Source organism: Ammospiza caudacuta, chromosome 18 (assembly GCF_027887145.1).
Source record: "Ammospiza caudacuta isolate bAmmCau1 chromosome 18, bAmmCau1.pri, whole genome shotgun sequence".
Taxonomy (NCBI): Eukaryota; Metazoa; Chordata; class Aves; order Passeriformes; family Passerellidae; genus Ammospiza; species Ammospiza caudacuta.
Window position 1 is genome coordinate 4283642 of NC_080610.1, and position 23299 is coordinate 4306940.

Consider the following 23299-nt stretch of genomic DNA (forward strand, 5'->3'; position numbering starts at 1 on the left):
CCTGTTGTTGGACTGAAGTAACTGAACTAGCTCAGATTTGCACTTGTGGAAGCCTGAATGCAAGTAAGACAAATAAACCCACCCTGAGTTACTGCTTGCTTCCTTTTACTTTTTGCCTTTTAGCCTGAAACAGGTTAAAAAGCCCACTGAAAGTATCTGACGTATTCTCATCTTTAAAACACAATTGATTTTCTCCAAAACATAACTTGCCAAATGTGACTATTTGATGATAAGACACTATGCAGAGTTGGCTATGAATGTTTATTAACATCACATGGAAATCTGTACTCCAGAGAAGACAAACACGAGGCTGTCACCATACCTACAGAGTCCAGGGAACCAATACAAGCTTTGTAGGCTTCTCCTTCGCAGCAGTTGCATGGTTGATGTTCTTCTTTAAGTTTTCTTCCTCTACAGGATCAGCTCAAATATCAACACCTTGTTAATAATTAACTGAAAAAACCCTTTAAGAAGTTACTATTGATCTGGACTGAAAAGGCAGAAGATGACCAGGATGTGGGTTCTGACTTCCAAACACAGACGGTTCTGATGTGCACCAGCACCTCATGGCAGGGCCCAGAGCTGCAGCCCCTGCTCTCCAGTGCTGCACAGGTTACACCTCAGTTACTCAACCAATAATAAGCAAAAGTCAAACCATTGCATGAACCAGTCATTCTTACAAGCACAGTCAAGGGCATCACAGTAAACAAAGGTTATGGTTCCAGAGACCCTGGGCCAAGAGCACAATAAATACAGAGGTGGAGGAGCAGGAGGAGCACGGACGTGTCGGGCGCCGGGGTGGAGGAGGCAGTGGGAATCTGTATCACCAGAGGTGCAGCTTTTTCATCTGAGCCTCCAGAGCCCAGCAGCATTGTCTGACAAGAGGCACGAGGATGGAGCAGGAGAGTTTCATTCAGCCTGGCAACAGCATTTTCTCCTGCTTAATTCTTCCTTTGATTCTGGAAAACTTCAGCTGGCAGGTTCTGCTCACCCACAGAACAGGCATTGTAAGGACAGAGTAAGGGCTTCAACACTCTGCTGCTGTTGTCGAGGCTTTCAGACTAAAGACCACAAATAATACTGTAAGTTGAGGCAAGTTTTATTTAGACTGTACAAACAGGGCCTTGGGGAAAAACACAGTGGCTTGATGTTGGGACCAGTTCTATGAATTAAGTGGAGTAAGAAATTAAAAAGGCACTAATCTTAAGAAAAGACACTCCGTATATTCTAAGAATATAATTCATTTAATACTGTTAATCTTATAGCACAAAAAATAAAACAAGCTATGATCCCCAAAATAAAATTTAAAAGCTTACACTTAATATTATTGCCTGAAGATCATGGTCTTTAAATTACATATTGTGTTTAAAAGTTTACACAGTGAAGACTGTCTCAAATACAAGGCCACCTTTCCCACTGCAATAATTGTATCCTTGTCCCAAAATACACTTTAACACAAATAAACAGAAAATGACAACTATACAGGAACGCCTTCACTGGTCCCAAAAGGCAGTCTTTTAGGCAGGTCTCACTTTCAAATGCAGGTATTGAGGAAAATGCTTGAAGACTGGACTAAAAAACAAAGGCAGCCCACTCATTCCCAGGATGTTAATACAATATAAAAAATTACTTTACAGGCACATGAAATGGCACAAAGAATGCTGTTTTTCCCTTTACAAAAATAATGCTCGGGCTCTTCAGAGCCTCAACCCAAACAGGATATTCCCTTTTGTTTATTCTTTCCCAATTTGTAAACAATTATGAATTAAATAAGCGCTTATCCAGTGATGGACACTGATTAAAACAGTTTTCATTTAAACTTTCAGACTGGTCAGAGGCTTCAATGTCTATATACACATGTACACAGCAGGAGGAAGCCAAGCCTTTCGTGATAGTTGACTACTGTGGCACCAGCTCATTACACCAGTTCCAAAGCAAGGACAACTTTAATGGTGCATAGATTGAAGCCATCACTTGTAGGCTCTCATGCTTCATATCAAGGTTACCTTACACGCCCAAGAACATTGACACTGATAAGATTATCACTCAGGTTTAAGAGGTTTCATAAAACGACAGCACACGTGTAAGCAAGCGACGAGCAATTGAGATTGCAGAGTCCTTCAAAGAGAAACACACACTGATCCAATGCAGTCTTTATATGAAAATACTTGTCTCATAGTAAAATAGCCAAGACACATTTTGAAGCGAGGTTACAATCAGCTTAGGCTGGTCAGTATGCTACATTGAAACCACATTTTACATACCTGAACCACACCGCTGCTACTTGGAGAAACACTGCTCACTCATGACCTAAAACCAGGTTCACAGAAATTCAAGAATTCTTGTCTTTGCATCAGATACCACTACACACAAATTTTGCATAGTTTTGAAGGAAAAGTACTTTGCTTTTCTGCAGTATTGGAACATAATTAAACCTAAAACAATGTTTGTGTTCAAAGCGTGCACCTTATTCAATGAGGGGATGAGTCAAGGTGTTTATTTCAGTGAAAAAAAAATCAGGTTAAAAGTTCTGTTCAAGATCTGAAATCTCACAGTATTTATTCACCACGCAAAGGAAGAATTCTACAATCAGTCTTCTGAAGAGCTGCATGTAACTAGGTCAGGCCTGAAATAAGATTTCTCTGCAGCAGACTGAGTTTAGTGCAGTTTGTATTCAGAAGATGACTTTCAGTAGTACAATCTGTGTAGTAAACGTGCAGGTATTGTTGGGGCACAGGAAAAACATGACCTTCTTTAGTTAAGAGAACTGCATAGCTTTTCTTTGCAAGACAAAATGTCAATGCCTATTGTCAAGAATTACAGCACCAAACACTTCAGTCAATGCTACTCTACTTCACAGTTAATTTGGTAGTAAAATGCTCTACAAGAACTTCCAGACTGTCAGCCACTTGATCAATATTACAGAAAACAGTTAATAGATGAATGGAGAGACAATTTAAAACCTGGCATTTTGAATGGCTGCTTGTGAATGCCATTTCTGCAGTTCTTCAGTGCCTTCCAACGGAGGATGTCATGGCACTCCCACATGAGCTACCAACAACACGCTTTTATTAGGATCAAGCAACACAAATCAACAAGAAAACATGCTGGAACTTAAGACAATCTTTATATCATTAGACATTTGTAAGATCTGATGACATTCTGCAGGTGTTTGAAGTTTCTCATTTTACTACAAACAACAGCCTACCAAAGCTGAAAAATGGGAGCTGCTGTTTTCCTGCCAGCTTCCACACTGGACATCTGCCTTAACCAGGCTCCTGAAAAGGGAGGTTTAGTAGCTGTATCTTTGCAGACATGTATTCTGTTAATTCAGTGTTCCATCATTTTGAAAAGAGCATTCCAGTTCACCTACAACACACATTTGAGGAAGGTGGCACAGGACTCCCCTGTGCCTGCCCTTTCAAATCCTGCACCAGGCTCGGGCTGAGCACCCAGCTGCAGAACAATCACAGCAGGAGAGCTTAGCAGGGAAAAGCTACAGGAGAGGGAAGGAGCTACACCAGTAACAGACACCTCCTGACCTCCTCCAGCCCCAGCGTTATCCCATGGGAAGGCAGGCAGCTGACTCCAATTGACCATTCTCTACAGGATGCTGGGAGGGGAGGGACCTGGGTCATATATAAAACACAGCCAATGCCTCAGGGAGGGTAAAAGAAAGATGTCAGCATGCAGAGGACTTGGGATGCAAGGAAAAAAAAAAAGGAAGGGAAAAAGAAGATGAAAGCAGCTCTGGAAGAGAAGCACAGCAACACAGACACCCTGGTAAAAAGGTACTGAGTGTGTTTGAAAAGGAGCTTTTGATGGGCTGGGGCTGGTACAGCTAGGAAACTTTGGAGAGAGCAGGGAGCCTGCAGAGAAATAGATATGAAAGGTCTTTAAATGTTTAAATAAGAGGATTTTATCAGTATTTACCAAGTTCTTCTGTCCCACCCCAATCTCTCCTCATGGCAGTCTGATCTGTCTACCAAGTAACAGCTTGATGACAAGCACTTCTGTACTAGTCAAACTACACTTTCAACACTGCAGAAGAGCTGTTTGTAGACCAGGCCAATGTGTTTCCCCTTAAAGCTCACTTTCTACAGTTAGTGCTTGCAAAAATCAACAGAAATGCATTAAATATGTCAAAACCAAGGTACAAGTACAACCTCCTCCTGGGTTTCCTTATAAATAAATGCCTCAGCTTCAATGCAGCTGAATCAATGGTTATTTGCATGTAACACACTGTTTCAGGAAGGTCAACAACAAGCTTAAGGGTTAACAGAAAAGAGCAGTGTCTAATACAACTGCTTAGAACACATAAGCTCCAATTATTGTCCTTTAAAGAAACCATCATTTTAAATGTACTACCTTAGCACAGGTAATTTCAAAACTAAATCTTCTTCAGTTCTAAAATTGCATTTTTGTTGTTGCTTTTTGTTGGACAGTAATGCACGAAATTGCTCGTTTGATCTAAGATTAGGGGTCTTCCTACTGAGCAAACCAGAAAAAAGTCCATGGAAGTCTCAACAGGAAAGGTTTCTTTCCCAAACCTCTCTGCTATATTCCGGTTCAGTCTTGTCCAGCTTAAGGCCCAAAACAGTTTTAAAAGTGAAACTAAATTCTGGATGATGTAACTATGGTCTGAAGGTCAGGCAGTGACTTCAGTTGTATGAATTCCAAATGTACATTAAAGGAACTGTCAAACTGCAGCAAGCTGGAAAATGGGCAATGCTAGCAATGTGCCATTAAGTCATCATCCCACCTCAAAGAATGCCAATGGTAGCCAGGAGAATGAAGCAGCAGTGAGAGGGGCAGGGGAGTCACTCGTTCTCCTCGGGGTTCTGAGGGTCGAACAGCTGCACGTGCGTGAATGGGAAGAGCCCTTTCCTCCCGTTCACTTCTCCTTCCCACTGCCCGTTGATGTTCATCCTCGTCACCTTCACAATGTCTCCAACCTGCAGGAACACAAACACCTGGTCATGCATGGCTTCAACATCTCCAACCTGCAGAACAAAACACCTGATCATACATGGCTTCAACATCTCAAACCTGCAGGAACACAAACACCTGATCATACATGGCTTCAACATCTCTAACCAGGAACAAAAACACCTGATCATGCATGGCTTCAACATCTCCAACCTGCAGGAACACAAACACCTGATCATACATGGCTTCAACATCTCCAACCTGCAGGAACACAAACACCTGATCATACATGGCTTCAGTATCTCCAACCAGGAACACAAACACCTGATCATGCATGGCTTCTCAGCTCTGATACAAACCAAATGAAGAACACAAGCCCCTCACATGAAAGAAATCTTGCCCTCTTCTTGGCAGAAGGATCAATTGAAGAGTTACTTTTACTGAATTACAATACCAACACTTTGTTGCCAAACATAATAACGCTGTCTGTGCTCTGAGACTCTTAATTGCATGTATATCTTTAAAGATTACTGAACTACACCTCTTTTTATAGGAGAGCTTACAGCTTCATGCAACGGTATCTTTAGCTTAGATATAAATTCACATCAGTAAAGCTACCATGGGTGATGAGTCACAACATCCTTTCAAAAGAGCACAGTGCTGGGACTGCTTTTAGCAGCAGCTGACTTAAAAGAAATGTAGTTTTCCAAAGAAAGATTCCTAAGGCAAAAAAACCCATTACTTGAAGCTCTAATTCTGATGATCACAGTCTAAGAACCTTCTGTAATTTCTAAAATAATGGTACGCTTCAAAGTGAGGAAAAGCACTCTCAATTTTTTTTTTATTAGTAGCAGTAGGTGTAGATTCTCACTTTATTTGTGGTTCACATCTACTTCCTGTCAGAGCATTTGAAGCAGGAATGATGACATGTCAAGACTTTCCTACCATAACTATTCTCTTCCTATCTGGCAGTGGAAAATGAGAGAAGTCTAAGCCATGATCAAGCATGAAACAACAGCCCAAATGATGATAAATTACACTCTTACTGTTCAACAGCTGTATTGAATCTGGATCAGGACAATTTACAAAGTGAAATATCCAAATTGACAAGAAGCATTTAAGACAAGCTAAATCCTCACTCTTCAGAGATGCTTTGGAGAGCTGAGCACGTGGTTTGTTACAGCAGCTCTCTGACTTTCCCCCTCCCTTCCTGTTTACTTATTTGACTCTATGTGGTAACTACAGTAAATATTAGAAAAGTGACATTAGCAGCTAGAAACTAATTTCACAGAAAGTAGAACCAGCCTATGACTAATGCCCAACAGTTCCTAAGTTTCTTTCCCAAACTCAGTGCAAGCTCTTTGTAACTGAGCCTCAGTTACCAAACTACTGCTGTGAAATTCAAAGGAAACAAACTTTAATCTTATTTAAGGAAAACACAGACATTGATACAGTATGTAAAGCAATTTGTCTACGTTTTCTAAATAGTATTAAAATTCAGACCAGATGCAGATAGGCCCTTGACAACATCCTTAAACTTTTCAGGTGAGACCTGTTTATGTTAAAGAAAAAGCACCAAGTTTACAAAACAATGTGCATGTCACTAGATTATTTGAAGCCCATTTAACCCAGTTACCATTACCTGAACAGGTATTTTTGAAGATCACACAAAGGCAAGAACTTTTAAGTAAAATTTTAGATACTTAATAAACTCATAGGCAGTCAGTCACTCAGTGTTATGTCTCTTAAAATAAAATTAGTTGAACTTTGAAACTATTCTCAGAGATTTAAGCCTTATGTGTTGCTCTGCCTTCCCTCCTTTTTCTCCATTACTTTGGTTGTCTGTGTCCTGTCTGCTCCCCATATTTAAGACTCTCACTTGGAACAATTGTAATCTTGTGCTTTTGAGAGAGGAGAAAACCCTTTGAACTCCCCTAAGTTCTTAGGATATAACTGAGGCCATTTTACTTTCTTAAATTGACATTTTTATATATGCTGCTCCTAAAATCATGCAGCCAGCATACAGAACTGAGCAGTTAAACACTGCATGCACACACAGAATTCAGAATTCACCCAAATGCCTTTCATCTCCCAGGGCCTGCTGCAGCATGCTCTGATTGAACATTTGCTAAACAGCACAATTTGTCAGACTCCTCACTCCAGAAAGCTTTAAATAGTAACAAGATGACCTAAACAGGAACCTAGCAAATGTTTCTTTAGGAAAATGCTGATAAGATCTATAAATACTCAGTGTTACATTTGCTACATTTAAATAACCCTTGAAGATGGATCTAAGTTCCAAATTCTAGACCCAACCTGAGGACGATGCAGCCAATATCACAACAGCTTAAAGCTAATGAGTTGTGTTTTCACTACACCATAAACCAAACCCACTCTGAAACCTTTAAATCTTAAAAATAATCTTTTGAATCAACAATGTGGACCTGCATTTTCTGAGAGTGACAATGTAGTTCTGTTCATGTGCTGTAGAGATCAATCCATTATTCATTCTGAAGCTCCAGAACAGAAATTCTTCAGCTTGGTTCTGAAAGCCTCACAGTGGGAATAGGTTTGGAAATCTTGGCTTCAGCTGAGTGAAAAGAATATTTAAAATATATCTCCTATTGCATGGCAACAAACTGGCCTGTAGATTAAAGATGTGAAATGTCCTTTATGCTGCTGGGTGGGCAAAGCTGCTGCACACCAGCATCTGCCACTAAAGAGAGCTGGCTGACAAAAGCCACTCAAAACACACTCCCATGTGCTGAGAGCCACTGGAATAGTAAATTAATTTGCAATGACTTTGAGAGGGCTTTTATTTAAATGAAAGCTGCTGAATATCCTCTTGTGCTACATTATTTTAAAAATATAGTTTAGTAAATTAAACAGCACGTTGAAATAAGATTTTTGGTGCAGGAACCTTGATTTCATGCTAACCTTACTCATGGATCTTACCTTATAGACCTTAATTTGAAAAATGCCTAGAAAAATCTGGTCAACTAGTGCCCCTATGTATTTTTCCCCAAGTGAAAGCATTATTTTGTAAATGCCTTTTAAAGCATGTTAATGCCATTAACATGGTCAGCTGAGGTGCAATCTCCCACTAGAATTATTTAACACACTATTTTTTTTTTCAGAGAATGTTTTAAGCCAGTCAGAAGAATTGTCTTATGATTAGGCACAGGACAGAGTCAGGAGACCTGGTTCTATTCTCATCTCTGCCACAAACTTCCTGTATGACTCTGGACAGCTGATAGCCCTTATCTCTGATGAGGAGAGCACTTCCTTAGGCTCAGCATCTCCCAGCTCAGTTAATTCAGTTGGGAAGCACACCAGCATCACTGGAATGAAGTATCACTGCTGAAATGAGTAATGTTTCTGAAATGCAGCCATTTGGTTACACCCAGGTGATAAAAATCAAAATGTATTTTAGATAGCATCTTTCATTATGTCCCTGTTGGAGCATGAATTCAAAGCCCTGGGGAAACACAACTGTGGAACATGCCAGTCAGAAAGGTTACTTCATTACTCTAGACTCTCCCATACCTGCCTTCCATCTGATTCATACTCTGCAAAAGGTTTCCTGCAAGCCATTTTAGTCACCCAATTCAATGAGTTTTACAGATTGTCCAACAATTCTATGTCAATAGTTGGATGATAAAGTTGTGTAATATAAGTTTAAGGTGATAAAAATGCATTAATATTCTAAATCCTCATTTTAGCCCACTGGGTCAATGCTATAGCAAACATTGCTCTCTGGAATGTACAGGGTGCTAAATGTCAGTCATTATCCTAATTAGTGTCACAGCTCACTACCATTCATACTAAAACAGTTCCTCAGGCCAGCTGCCTGCCTGGAGGAGGACAAGGTCCAACCCAGAAAATACCTGGTACCCACTGTCCCCAAAGGGGACACAGGAGAGGCAGAGCTCAGCCACTCTGCACACAGGACAAAGGACACTGAAGGGATTGGGAGATCCAAGAAAGCACCAGGCTAAAAGCACAGCTTAATTACTTAATTATCCTTCACTTCTGATGTTGTGGGCCAGAACACACTTGATGCCCAAACTGCAGAATCAAACAGCTCAGAGGAAAAGCTCCATCCATTCCTGAGGCATGAAAGGAGGTTCAAGGGCAACACAGGAATGTGGAAGTGCTAGATGCAATTAATGTGGCCTCACCTAGGAACAGATTAAAACAAAGGAACTTTCCATTTCACCAAGAGCCAGGTAAACTATGAGAGCAGGGGCTGCAGCATCAAAAAAGTGCTGCTTTTCATTGCAGGTTGTCTGCTTCCAGTCACTGTCCTGACTGTACAGAATTTGGAGAGTTCATTTTCAGTTCAACATTTATAGCAACTAAAGCTCCCTGATCAAAAATTCACACTACCCAAATATAGGATCAAGACTTTGCTTAAAATCCAGACTTTGTGGGTTAGCTGCACTTTAATGTGTAACACAGCAAGGCTAAGTTTCCTTGGCTAAAGAAAAACACAATGCTTGTTGTCTACTGAAAGAAGTAGCCTAATTTCCTAATTAAGAAAGTTCCACTGCTAGCACATTTTGGCCTACTTGTCTCAGCTCTCCTTTTGAAGAGGGAAAAAGTTAACTGTAACCTAATTGTAACAAGCTCAGGAGAAATACTGTAAGTCAGTTATATAATTATGGTGGATGGATATTTATTGCACCAAAACATTTCAGTGACAGGTTAACTCTGTACTAGCAAACACACACATGTATGATTGCTACATCACAAAAAGGCAAACTATAATGCTGGCGCATGTCTATAAAAAGCCAACAATAGTATAAAAATGTTTAAAAATAAAGTGCAACTCTTGTTTAAAAAAAGAATAAAATCTTTCATTCAGTAACACTGTTAAGTCTAGAGATGAACTCTCTAGACTTAGAACCACTGCTGGTCTCTGGAACCACTGCTGCCTTCAAAATTAACTCTGACATTTAAGAATCATTTTTTAAGCACAGCAGGTATAAATCTGGTGGCTGCTGCTGGTCTCCCACTGTCTGGCTCCTTACCCTATTTAATTCCACTTTATAAGTGAATATAGGATTTGTTGTTCATGTCCTGCTTACAGCTTGTCAGTTTGAAACAAGGCTTCATTAGCACACTATTTCTAATAGGCTGGCTATAGAATTACTGCAAGTTTTTAAAGGCTGGGAAACTTTCAGGTAGACTTTGCTGTTCTGTATCACAGTAACAATGCCAAAGAGACAAATCCATCACCTTCTTAAAGTGTAAATCCTTTGAACTTGGGATTGCCCTCCTGGTTTTCCCACAGCAAGCAGCAGGATGGAAGAACAGCAATGCAGAACCCTGTGGGGCAGAGTTTTGGTCCCAAAAAGCACAGGACACTGTAAGCCTGTCCTGCAGAACCCTGTGGGGCAGAGTTTTGGTCCCAAAAAGCACAGGACACTGTAAGCCTGTCCTGCATCCCCCTTCCTGTGCAGCAGCAGAAAGGAAGGAAATCGCTGCTTGGCTAGAAACACACAAGTACAGAAACAGACCTGGCTCCTCGGCTGTTGAGCTCTTCGGTTAGGGGCTGGGTTTGGTGGTTTCTATTTTTGTTTTGTAGCTTGCTTGTTTTGTGGTTTGGGTGTTTTTAATGCAGAATTCATAATATTCTACACATATTAGTAATGAAGTTAGTTGTAGTGAGAAGCTACAAACTTCAATCTGTAGAATTTAATGTTCATTAAAAACATGAAATCTGAACTGCCAAAGTAACTTAACCAACAAGAGCACATGTAAATCTTAGAAATACATGTAATTTACTGTAGGCTTTACTAACTGCTCCCTGCTGCAGGGAGATGCACAAAATTCCATGTACCACCTGCTGTAAGCTTTGAGATAGTGTCTATACTTACAATTACCATTTTAGCCTCTAAACAGATTATAGTTTAATTTTTCATTTTGGATAATAACAATAGGATTGAGTACACATTTATGCAATAGTAACTTCAATAACACCAATATTGTTACCCAGAGAGGCTGTGAACCTCCCTGGCAGTGTCCAAAGCCAGGCTGGATGGGGCTTGGATCCACCTGGGATAGTGGAAGGTGTCCCTGCCCATGGCAGGGGGTGGGATGAAATGAACTCTTAAGGTTCCATCCAACCCAAACCACTCTGTGATTCTATATCATGTTAAATAAACTTAGCCCAGCAAAAATAAATGCCCTATAGACTATCTTAGAGAAATAAAATTGTAGTTGCTCTTAAATTGTCACACTTTTAAATTCACCTGTTGAATTCATCTTTATCCAATCTATCAGATCTCATTTCAGATTTTCTGTAGAACAGTCACTTGGTCACTTACATTTTCCATGTAAGAAATTAAAAAAAAAAACTGAAAAAAAAACTTGCTTAAGAAACAAACTTCTCTCTAACAGGCTACAAATTCTTACCTTTTCTTAAAGAAAGCTCTGTAAACAATAATGGTGTACAATGGAACCACTGGACTTGCAGGCAGGGAGCTTGTCCCATTTTCAAGCTGAACCAAGAAGAATGACAGTGCTCCACTTAAAAGGAAGCTGAGCAGATTACTGTGCCATGCCTTTATTTACTCCAGATGCTCTTCTCTTCCTTTTTAGTACTGTCTGTGTGCTGACCACACAAGGCTCCAGCCAGCAAACAGATATTTTGCTTTCACATTGCTTTATCAGTTGAAATGAGGTTGCACAATCAGTAATTACACTCCCAAGGTGCAGCAGCTGAGCAGCCACTCAGGGTACCCCTATTCTGAGGGGGACACTGTCAAATAATATTTTTATCAAAGAACACCATTAACTTTCTTCCCCAAAACACTCCCATAACCTGTTTTGTGTCTAACACCACTTTCAGTGGTCTTACAAAACAGAAGTTTCAAATGGTTCAGTTTATTTAGTAATGTGTAGAGCTCTCAGAGGGCTGGGATTAAATATTTAATCAGGGTCCTGCAGGGGGTTGGCAAACTAAAAGAAAATAATGAAAAGAAGCTGAATTATTTTTTTCTTTAAGCATAGCCCATGTGACAAAAAAAAAACCTGCTGTAATGAAGCTGCTGAAGTTCCCTGTGCATGGATAGATATGGAGAAACTGCAATCTCTGATTTCAATGAAAATGCAGAGCAGCTCCCAGAATTCTGCTTCTGAAGCCTCTTGAGAAGGCACAGTGTGGATGAGGTACACTGGCACAGAAAACAGACAGAAATGCCAGTGTTGAGAGACACAAAAACGTGAGGCAGTAAGTGATTAGAGGGTGAGAAGAATCTCTCAAACAAAACTTGAGTAATTTGAAGGTTCAAACCAAGTCAAACCTATTTATCTGCCAGAGAAAGAATCCTGCTGGTGTCCTAGGGGAGCTGAACTGATGGGGTTGACTGGGTCACTTACAGGGCAAGGCAGAAAAGTCTTCATGTAAGGACCAACCCTCCAAGTGGTTCTGCTCCCTGAAGTCATTCCACGACACATTGATAGCATAACAAAATCAATCTCTTGCCTTGCTCTGCTTGCAGAAGCATTAGTAGTTTTGGCAGGAATTTTCTGTACAGTGCAGTTGGCAGTGAATTTACACTTTGTTCTATGGTAATTTTCACACACTGTTCACAAATAACAAGCTGCTAGATTTCACAAGACAAAGAAATTCCAGTGATTCATATTTAACTTTTAACCCCACAAGAGTAACCTTAGAAGTGTTACAAATACAGGAGTAAAGCAATTAGGGTGAGCACTCTGAAAAATGGGAAGTCACAAATATAACCTTCCAAATTTCAGTCAAAAGTAGCAGCCATAGGTAACAGCTTTAACCTGCAAAGTAACTGAGCAAAAACAACAGGAAAGGTTCTAAAGTATTTTAAAAACCATTATTATTTTACTTGCTAAAATGTTGCTGCTTCCTATGCTTGTTTGCTTGCACTTGTGCCTGGAAGTACTGCAGCATGCTCAAATTTCACTTTTTCCAGGTGAGACATTTTTGAATTACAGGTTAATTAGCCCTCAGTATCATCTAAATGTAAAAGTAACAGTCTTCTGGATATAGCTTTGAAAAACAAGTTCCAATCAATCATTTATTCCAGTATGATATGAATTCTTTACTATTTACAGAACAACACTCTAAAGTTTTACAAGGTATCTCTAATAAAAATAAAATTAAAAATGCAATAGCAAGCACAAAAACTTGCAGCACTTTAGAGGTTACACTACACTCCTCATCCCCAGTTTAGGTGTTAAGGTTTCTTAAATTCCACTTTTGAAAAACAGAGCAAAAGGGACTAGAATGTCTGATGTATTCTGCCCAGACTGAAGATCAATCAGCACAAGGTCTTTAATTGCATCTCACAGCTGAGGATCAGAAACACCAAGTGTAGCAGCCAGCAACCTTTACCTTTCTCTGGAGGGTGCCACAGCCAGCTCTTAGCCTGGAACTCTACAATGATTAAGGAAACATCTCTTTCCTGCCCCAGGATTAGGTGAAGAAGCAAAGCCATTCTCTCACTAGCACTTCTTCAGCACGGGTACACTCTTCAGCATGTTACCCTTGTAACATCTGCACAGTTGAACAAGCAAGCAGGGAGGCAAAATACAGGTCTAAAGTTATTTACTAGGTCACTTTTCTCAAAGGAAGTGGTAGAGATGAAGCAATTCTGGTGGATGTTTCTTCAGAATGTAACCTAACTTCTCAGTCCCTCGACATAAAGCAGCAGACTCCACATGAAGTCACCACAACAATTTTTAGTTTTTTCTTTCACAAGGCAATTGAAAGCTCTGAGACTGGAGGACACACTTACCTCTAATGCCAGCGCAGTCTTGTCATAAGCACAGGGAACTCTCTTTTGGACAGCTTTGGCATAGACTGGTCCATTCTGTGTGGATGGCAGAGGGTTGATCACTGCTCCAGGCGTGCTGGACGCCGAGGGCAGGGGAGTTGCGGTCTGAGGCTGCGCGTACGCGTGGGCAGGTTCTGGGATGCCGTAACTGTTGGAATTCCTGTTCCCATGCTTCCCCACAGAGGGTCTGCCCAGCTTTTCTACATAAGGAACAGGGATCATCCCAATCCGACCCTCCTTGTTTCTGGCACTCCACCACTGTTCCTCTGGCTTCTCCACGATCGCCAGCAGCTCTCCCTTTTTGAAGGGAAGATCCTCGGCGTCGTTGCCGTGGAAGTCGTAGAGAGTCCGAACGTACTCCAGGTTCTCCTCTGCAGTGGGCATGGCAGGGGCAGATCCAGATCCCATGGGGGGGCTTGGGTACCTGAGGGTGGGGAAAAGGAAAGCTGTTGGTTTGTGTTCCCAGGAACAAAGCTAAGTGCCACGTCTGCAGTGGGAACATCAACTAGAGAAGAGTTGCTTGGATTTGTAATAAAATCATTGCCTGGTAGCACTGTGAGGAATTTAATGAGCAACTCACACTTCTCAAATAATGACTTAAATACCCAAAGTAGCTTCCCCAGAAGCCCAATATAATCTATCATGGGATGCAGAAAACTGGGAGAAATAATGCAAAATCTTCATCCACCTGTTCTGGACTGTCGTGAAAATCTTAGAGTCAAATTAATTCTATAGCTTAAATTATGAGAGTAATGATACAGAAAACCAAATTAAGACTGTTTGGGTGATTGAGGTGGAAAGGTGACACAGAAAAATGCAGCTGTGAATCTCTCCAAGAGTCCTGTGTCCCCTCCAAAGTCATCCAAGTAATTTTGTTTTTAACTTCAGCAGCCACTCTAAAGAATTCAGTAAGTGAATGCTAGACTTGAAGCAGTGTAGAGGAAAAAGGGAACAGAAGTAAGATGGTATGACATAAAGACTGTATGAAATACTTGCATCCACTGATAAGAGGGAACTAGGGAAAAAAACCCAGCAAGCCTTCTATAAATATTCCTTTGCCTATTAACCATATTATCTATAATTTATTTACATAATTGTTTATTACTATGTCCATAATTTGTCAAATACACTCACTTTGTCTGTGTTAATATATAAGATTGTCCATCAAATGAGAATGCTTTCACTATTTTCATCATAAATGTTACCCATTTTACTCAGAGCAGCTGTCAAAAAGCCTCAGTGGATATAGGCCACAGCAGATAGTTATTATCTAAGCTATGGGAGCAAGAATGCATGTCATTAGCCTACTTCAATTCTCTTCTGCTACTTGCAAAACACCATGGAAGTCAAATCCCTGTGATTTCTGCAAGATCTGCCAGAAGCCCTGAAGATAAAGATATTCCATCTTTCAGACACCCTGCTGCAGCCAGGGCAGGGGGACAGAGGGAACCCCTCAGGAGCATTGCTCTGCATCAGGAAGAGCTCAGGAACATCAGCAGGGATGGTCAGAGCTCACTACTAGAGATGCAAAAAACCAAAGTTTAAAATGGTCCATTTAGAACTGTTTTAAAAATTTAAGATGTCATCTCCAAGATCCAGAAGTACTGAAGAGCTCTATATAGAAACCACCTTTCAGACTGTACTTTGTGAAATTAAAAGAATGAACAGCTTTCAAAGGCACAAGCATCTGTGCCCAGGAAAATGCCAGAGAAATAAGAATTAACATAACAGTTCTGAAGCACATACCCCTGTTCTAAATGTAGTTCGTTAAAAATAAAAATCCCAAAAATCTGGGAATGCTACCTTTCATCCTCCCTCTTGCAGCAGGAAGCCTCCTTTGCACAGCATTTAAAACCATCAACCATATAACTGAATTTCTAAGATTTCTGATTTTTCAAAGCCATGCTAAGTTGATCCCATTTGTAGCTCTATTAAAAAGTCAATTCACTGCAGGTTAGGTCCCATTTGTCTCTGTGCTGAGAGAACAATATGCAACCAAAACTTTGAAAATAAGGAGGCACTAAAATGCTCACAGAACATTTCACACAGGACTCCTCACAAATACCAAGTGTGCAAGTGCAATCAGCTCTAAGTTCTCAAGTGTTCTGAGAAAGCCAAGCCAGTCATGGCCATAAATGATTAAGAACAAATTATTGCATCCAGAAAGGTTCAAGAATATCCAGCTTGGAGAGCAGATGTAAGCATGAAGATTGCTTCAGCACTTTTCCTTCCCAACTCTCCACAAGTTTAAGCATGCACGTAACACTGGGCAGCTCCACTCCTGCAATGGTGAAAATGATTTTTTTTTCATCTACCCATCTCTCTAGCCACAATCTGGCCAAAGGCTGCCAGCAGCTTGCAGGGTTCCTGAAGGCTGTGCTTGCTGTCACATCCTGCCCATCACTTGACAGCTTTCAGAATGACTTTTGAACACTTGAGTTTTTCAACTTGACAAGCTATTGTCAATCTTTGACAAGTGACTGTCATTAAGCACTGGTCCATGCCAAGGTTCAATTGTGATTATAAACCTCAAAGTTATTCTTCCCTCCTAAGAGCTTGCTAATCTGCAAAACATAATAAGATATGAAAATGCAGACTTCAGAAGTGAACCAATTTGGATTTATTTTTTAATATGTCACTACTTTTCTCTTATTTAATTTAATTTCATTCTATCCAGGAAGCCCAAAAGTTTTGACGAAAGATACTGAGAAAGGTTTTATTAATTAAAAGCAAGGAATGTATTCTAGGGTTCTTCATAAGCAGTTCACTGATGCATGCTGCAGGTATGTCCCATGCTGGGACCAGGACAAAGAAGGAGCTCACAGCCAAGTCACATTTTCCCATCTCCTAGAACAGCATTTCTCAGTGAAGTGTATGGTGTATGCACATATAGATGAACAGTGCCATGAGCAAACTGTGAGAAATAAGTGTTTCCCTTTTTTTTCGTGCAGAAATGCCACTCTAGAAGTTTGGGAAATGCTGCCCTAGAATGTATTAATGCTGACTTAACAGGGTGAAGCAGTCCAATCACATAAAAGCCAGCTCTATTGTAATCAGTGTGGGTGCAGGGGTAGACAGCAAACTAAGCTCACGGGCTGTACTTCCATCAGGGAGAGGACTGGTGAACCAGCTTCTCAACCATCCTTGGAACGGAGACAATGCTAGAAGAAAAGGGTAACACAAGAAGGGTGACGTGCGGCCACACCCTCTCTCAAAGCAATTACAGCCCGTGCAGAGGTACGTGGAACCTCCACACACAAGGTCAACACAGGCACCGTGGATGATTTGACTGAAAGAGCAACACTTTCAATTGTCGGCGAGGTCCAGACAGTTAAGAAGGCCCAGTGTTAGAAACGAATTTATTAGTATTTATTCACAGCATCTACACGCAGTGCCAGGCTCCGGAGCTATTAGGCTGGCGTGTGACACCGCTCCAGGTCGCACCTCAGGCGCCACTCGGGCACAGGTGGCGGAGGGCGTGGCGGGGGCGGGCGACACTCACCTGGGCGCGGGCTCGATCAGGGTGGTGGTGTCCAGGTAGTGGATCTTGTAGAACTCCAGCAGGGCGGGCAGGTGCTCGAACTCCTGGTCGCCGATCTTAAAGCGGCGGTTGGGCAGGGAGTTGATGATGTAGTGGGAGACGCGGGAGTTCTCGGACACCGAGAGCACGTAGTCGCCGGGGCAGGTGGACGAGTCCCGCACCAGGAACATGCCGTGCCGCTGCCCCTGCAGCCGCGTCTGCGCCTCCGCCCGGGACACCGGGCCCACGTACCAGCTGGAGCGGTCCGACGAATCGAAACGAGCGGCGGAGGACATGGCTCCGGGCGGGGAAGGGGAAGGAAAGGGAGGAAGGAAGGTGAGGAGCCCGAAGGCCCAGGCGGAGGAAGAGACCCGGAGGAGGCCTGGGCAGAGAGGCCTGGGAGGTGGAGCGGGCTGGGGGCGAGGGGGAAGCGGCTCGTGCCTAGTCCGGGGGAAAGGAAACCCAGGGGAAGGGGGATCGGGGAGAAGGAAGCTCCGCGCCGCTGGAGGCGAAGGGCCGAGCAGCGGCTGGGGTGGGGCTGGCCAGACGCGGCGCGCAGGGCCCCCGAGTCTCCCTCAGCGGCGGGGTGTGCAGGGCATCCTTCCCGCCTCTCTCAGGCCTGCCGCCGGCCCGGCCAGGCGAGTGACGAAGAGCGGCGGCGGCTGGCACGGCCAGGCGGCCCGGGAAGGCGGCGAGCGGAGCCGGCTCGGCTCGGGGCGGGACGGAGAGGCAGAAGCGCCGGGCGCCGCGTCCTCCTCCCGCGGGTTCCTCCCCTCGCGAGCCGAGCTCCAAAATGGCGGCTGCGCCGAGCCGCGCGAGCGCTCCGAGACACCGCCCCGCGCACGCGCCATGGCGGCGGCGGCAGCGCGGGGCCGCGCCCGCCTCAGGGGCCGAGCGGAGGCGGGCGGCGGGGCTGGCCCGGGGGTTCGTGCCCCGATGCCCCTCCCTGGAGTCCGGGGGAGCGGGAGAGTCGCCTCTTCCCCATTTCTCCGCGCGAGTCACTCCTGCCGTCCCCGGTACACCCCCGGTCGGTGCGGTGAGTGAGGCGGGGGTGACCGCGCGCCTGCAGCATTGAGGGAGCCCTGCCCTGTGAGGGGATGCGGCAGGCGCGCTCTGACACGGGTCACCCCCAGAAACTCCCCAGCCCTTGGCCTTAAGGTATCTGAGGGGGACCCCTCATCTTGTCCCCTCGGTGCCGCCCAGCCCCAGGCTCTGGTCCCCGGGGCTGCCTCGGGCCGCTCTCACTACTCCTGGATCTGAGGGGTGCCAGCACCCTAACCCCAGGCGGTTTGCAGACAGACACCACCTCCCCTGAGGTTTTGCTGCTTTTTACTAGTTAATTAATTTTCTTTTAAGGAACAAAACGGCCCGCTGCGATAATCATCTCTGATCTCCAGATAATTTCCTACGTGCTCTAAGGGGCCGTTTCCTGCCTCTTCACAGCCCTGTTCCCAGATAACGGGGTCAAAGCCCGGCGTGGCCCAGGCGGGAGGGACGGTGGTGCCGCAGGCGCTGAAGAGGAAGGAAGCCCCGGAAAGGACTCAGCAGGGCCCGGGGGCAGCGCTTGGCACACGGTGCGGATGAGCTGTTTGAATCTGAGCTTGGCGCCGGGAGCCCAGGCAGGCTCCGAGCCCTGACTCAGTGCCGGGGCTCTGTCCAGCCGCGCTGGGCAAGGGCGCGACAGAAGAACGGCGCTGCTCCCCGGAGGTGTAGAAACCTCTGCAAATGGTGTGATTTTAGCTCAGTCTTGTGACTTCGTTTAATTTGTGCTTCTGGTATTCGTTTTGCTTCAGGGCTGGCAACGTGAAATGAAGCAGCGCTTGAAAGAAAAAAAAAAAATCCAGTTTAAATGAGAAATAGATTTAAGATGTCTGTCTTGAAGCCCTTAACTGGACTGTTGTGCAGTGTTATTGCAGCTTTGCTGTCTTTATTTCATGCTCTTTTCCAAAAGTTCAGTCATTACTCAGTCATTTTTTTGCTCTTTGTTCCTCATCCTGCGTTGGCAGCCAGTGCCAGCTGAGGTGTCTGGATTGGAACATATGGGCTCTGTCTCTGCAGGCATTTAGCAGAGTCCAAATGATCTAAAATGGAAGACTTCTCCAGTGTCGTTTTAGGCAAAACCATCCAGGAAAAGTCTCATCATTAAGATGAAAGGATCTTAAAGCAGTCCCTAAATCCATGTGCAGGTATCATTTTACTAGCTGCTGACATCCAGCCATCTCCTGGGTGGAAAACAACAGCTGTTAGTCATGTACAGCAGAACAGTGACCTAGAGATGAATAATTGCATCTGAAAAGTCACATTTGTGCAAAAAAATTTCATCCATTACTAGGAAATCCTACTTAGTAGCTATACTTCTGATCCATTCCTCCTGGTTTGAGTGCTTGTATCTGCCAGTAAGAGTCAGTTTTAAACAACTGTAGTCAGGCTACAATACAAAATGAAGGTTATGATGTTTTCTTGTGTCATTTGAACAGATTTGGCTTGCTTTCTGTTTGGCCATGGCCAAAATACAGACTAAAAGATAGCAATTGGACTTGCAATAATATGCTAAATAATGTTTAAAAATAATTACAAAAGCTGTAAGTTAGCAGCAGATTTAATTACTCATAGTATATAAAAAGGAAATAAAAATTCCTGCTGCTTCATTTGATTGAATTGCAATTTTTGTTAAAATAAAAACCAATAATACATAGTGATTTTGCCTCCATTTTGTAGAGATAATACAAGAATCTCAAAATAGTTGGAACTTGTCAGAAATAGGTAGTATTAATTATAAACCAGTTTTTGTGCTGGACTGCTGCTGAAGAACCAGCACTTCCACCTTCCCACCCAGAGAGGATTCTAAGGCATGGAGAGGTTTTCAATTTGAATGAATTTTTAAATTAGATGTTCTGAACTTGTATTGTGTGCTGTGTGCATCCTTTAAGTAATTCCCTCCTCAGTTTTAGCAACTGTGGTTAAACTAAACCAGGTATTTTAGGTAAAAGATCCCACATTCTGCTTCCATAGGAGAAAAAGGTGACTTGTTCATCATGAATGTTTTCTGATAAGACTGGGCTCCAACTCCCTAGACTACAGCAAATCATCTCAGCTGTATTACACCCCTACAGATGCATTTGGTTTAGGAAGAATGGATGCATGTCTGGTCCCACTTTACCCTTTTAGCACATATAAAAACCTTTGTTCTCTCTGACTTTACCTGTTGGCAGCTGGGCAGGGCCAGTTCTGATGCAGTGGAGGAGATGGGGAGCTCCAAAGTGCATCAGCTGCCCATGAAACAAACCTCAGCTGGCAGAATATTCCCTTGAGAAGGCCCTGCACCTCTTTCCTGTGCCCAGCTGCTCCTTCCCTTCACCAGAAGCTTTTGATCCCATCAGTTGGGCTGAGTGCCAAATAAATTGTACATGTGGCTCATCCCTAAGTAAAAAGTAAATTTCTGTCAAGGGGACAGAATAAAAATCCTTATTTTGTTTCAAATCAACTACTGGCTATGCTTCCAATGCAAAATTATCAACCCTAATTTAAACTAGGAGGGAAATGGGAAAGGATCTGTTGGATTTGGAAGTAGACAGCTGGAGAAGAAATACAGTAGTGAAAGCAGTTATGAAACAAAACTGAAGCAATCACAATCACTTCTGCAAATGTGGAAGCCTGAAATACTTCAGGATACAAGTCCACTAATTACAAATCTGGCAAATATGCCTGTACAGCTTTACCTCTGTGCTGGCAGGAAATAGGAAAATAGATCATCAAGGAAGCTAATTACTATTCTTCTGGACTTCCTAATGTATCAGCAGTTTGAGTGTTGGTATTTTGATCACTCAGTCCTGGAAGAGCTGTTTGATTGTTCTCTCACAGACCAGAAATAACTTAAAGCTTTCTTAGTTCATTGTCCATCTGCCCACAATGTCTTGTTGGCTCAGAGAGCTTACTGTAAAAATAAAATTAAAAAAAAAAAGCCTTTTACTGTCAGATACAAGATTGACATATTTAGGACACCAGAGAATTTATAAATTAAAAAGAAATACAGAATCAGCTGGAAATCCCTATGAGTAAATGTTTTTCTTGAGGTAACAGAAAGCTTAAGTGGGCTTGTGAAAGTTCAGTTCCTGAAAGGAAAACCAATCAATAATAATTACAGCTCTTGTATCAACCTGTAATTTTTCCTGCAGAATCCTGAAAAATCCTCCTATCAAACCTTAAATCTTTCCTATTTTGTTTATGTAGGTAATGGCAGTAAACAAGAAGTGCTTTATATCTGCTGAGTAAGAGAAAATTGACATTTTTAAAGCAAAGCAATTTTATTATTATTTAGTGTGTGTGTGAGAGTTTGAAAAAAAGACATGCTGGCCTAAAATGAGCAACTGCTAAAAAATTATTAGGATGGTTTGAGCTGAACTCTTTGGTTTTTTACCTAAATGAAATACATGCAAGTAAGATAGTGCATAGAGTAACATTTAACAATCATATTTTGCTCAGATGTAAAGAAATTTTGGGGCTGAAAACAAAATTTATATTTTTATCAAATATTACCTGTCCTTAGGGTTAGTTCATGTAACTTAGGGTTATTATACCTGGTAATATATATATATAATATATAGACTGGTATATATATATATAATATAATATATAGTATATAACTGGCATATATATATATATATATATATATATATATATATATATATATATATATGCTAAGGTAGGTGATCATCTGCTTTAAGTAATTCCCTTGCAACTGCATCCTGAGCCTTACATTCATTAGCTTTGCAGAGCATCCAACTGCAACATTTAGTGAATAATAAAATCACAAAATAGCATATCCTGATAATGGAATAGTGGATGACTCTCTAGCAATCAGTATTCACAAAAAAGCATATGCATATAAATGGAATAATGGTCAGTATTCACACACAGAAGGAGTGACAGGGTAGAAAGATGGAAACCTTCTCCCCCAAAGTTTTCTCAAGAAGTTCCTTTGGCTCATTAATTACTAATGAATGTCTTCTGTTCTCTGTAATCTAAGAATTAGCTCTCAGCTTGGTTATTTGTAACAGTGAGTAATACCCTCTAGTGGCACACACAGGAAAAGGAGCTAGACAAAGAATGATTAATTCTTTTTTCATTGTTATAGAGGCTAAGTAAGGTTTCATCTAAATAACAAAAATAACCCAATATCTTTGTATAACATCACTGGTCTGTCTAGAGATGCTGGTTAAAATAGAAAATGGAAAACAATCATTTTAATCACTTTTTTGCAGAGGAAACAAATTGCCCCCTGCTGTCTGGAAGGAGTGGTTCTAGTGATAGCCAGGTCAGAGAGGGATGTCCTTACATCTGCAGGCTACATTTAATTCCTACCCATCACAAGTAACTCTGCAGGCAAAAAATGAATATTTATCAGTCTCTAATATTGCAGTGTAATAAAGTCTGTATTTCCAGACCCTGTGCGCAGACCAGAGTTCACTATCAAAGAATTATTTTCTGAAAAAGCTCATAATCAGGGTTTCCTGCTGTTACCAGGTCTTTTGTTTTATTTGCCAATTGGCAAAGGTTCAGAGATGGAGCTGAAAATTGACAGTGCTGAAGAAATGACAGTGAAAGAAGTGCTGAAGAAAATTGACAGTGCTGAAGTCCAACCAATGTCCCTCTTACCAAGACAAAGCTATTGAACTTATTTAAACAAATGTGCAAGTACTCTTAATCTTTTTCCAGCAGCCCAGTCTACTAAAGCAGAGTAACTGAGGTCTGGTTTGAAATCATCTTTGCCTCCATAACCAATACCCCAAGCAGGGGGAATATGCAGGAATTTCCTGCATTTCTCTGAATGGCACATCCAAGTGCAGTATTTGTCACAAGTGATGACACTTGCCTAGTCCCGTGACTGTCACTGGTTTGCCTTTCTGCAAGCCCATTATTGCTGTAAGATTTAAAAGCTTTTGGGAGTTTTTCAGGATTTTCTGCACTGATTACTCCACCCCTCCTACAGGAAGGATCTCATAGTGTTCAGTACCACACTGGTTCAGACTTT

The 23299-nt window shown here is 42.2% G+C and overlaps 1 protein-coding gene across 4 annotated transcripts; it reads right to left on the reverse strand.

Annotated features, from left to right (window-relative positions):
* Nucleotides 1–254: 254 nt before the first annotated feature.
* Nucleotides 255–18040, reverse strand: CRKL (CRK like proto-oncogene, adaptor protein). Of its 4 annotated transcripts, XR_009275471.1 has the most exons (5): nt 17251–18040; nt 13710–14172; nt 4763–4955; nt 2265–2310; nt 255–1061 (listed from the first exon to the last, which is right to left on the reverse strand). XR_009275471.1 is itself a non-coding variant. In XM_058816840.1 (3 exons), the coding sequence occupies exons 1-3, from the start codon at nt 17562–17564 to the stop codon at nt 4821–4823; spliced, it is 912 nt and encodes a 303-aa protein (XP_058672823.1). In that variant the 5' UTR covers nt 17565–18040; the 3' UTR covers nt 255–4820. The 4 variants fall into 4 exon arrangements, 1 of the variants encoding a protein (XP_058672823.1); XR_009275469.1 differs by having other exon boundaries at nt 255–2310; XR_009275470.1 differs by having other exon boundaries at nt 2265–4955.
* Between the last annotated feature and the right edge of the window lie 5259 nt (nt 18041–23299).

Bases quoted from the DNA above. Each gene is read 5' to 3' on its own strand.
- CRKL (XM_058816840.1), bottom strand. From the start codon at position 17,564: ATGTCCTCCGCCGCTCGTTTCGATTCGTCGGACCGCTCCAGCTGGTAC. The intron at 14,173-17,250 runs GTGAGTGTCGCC...CCCCACCCTCAG, and splicing joins CTGATCGAGCCCGCGCCCAG to GTACCCAAGCCCCCCCATGG. The intron at 4,956-13,709 runs GTAAGTGTGTCC...GTGTTCCTGCAG, and splicing joins AGACTGCGCTGGCATTAGAG to GTTGGAGACATTGTGAAGGT.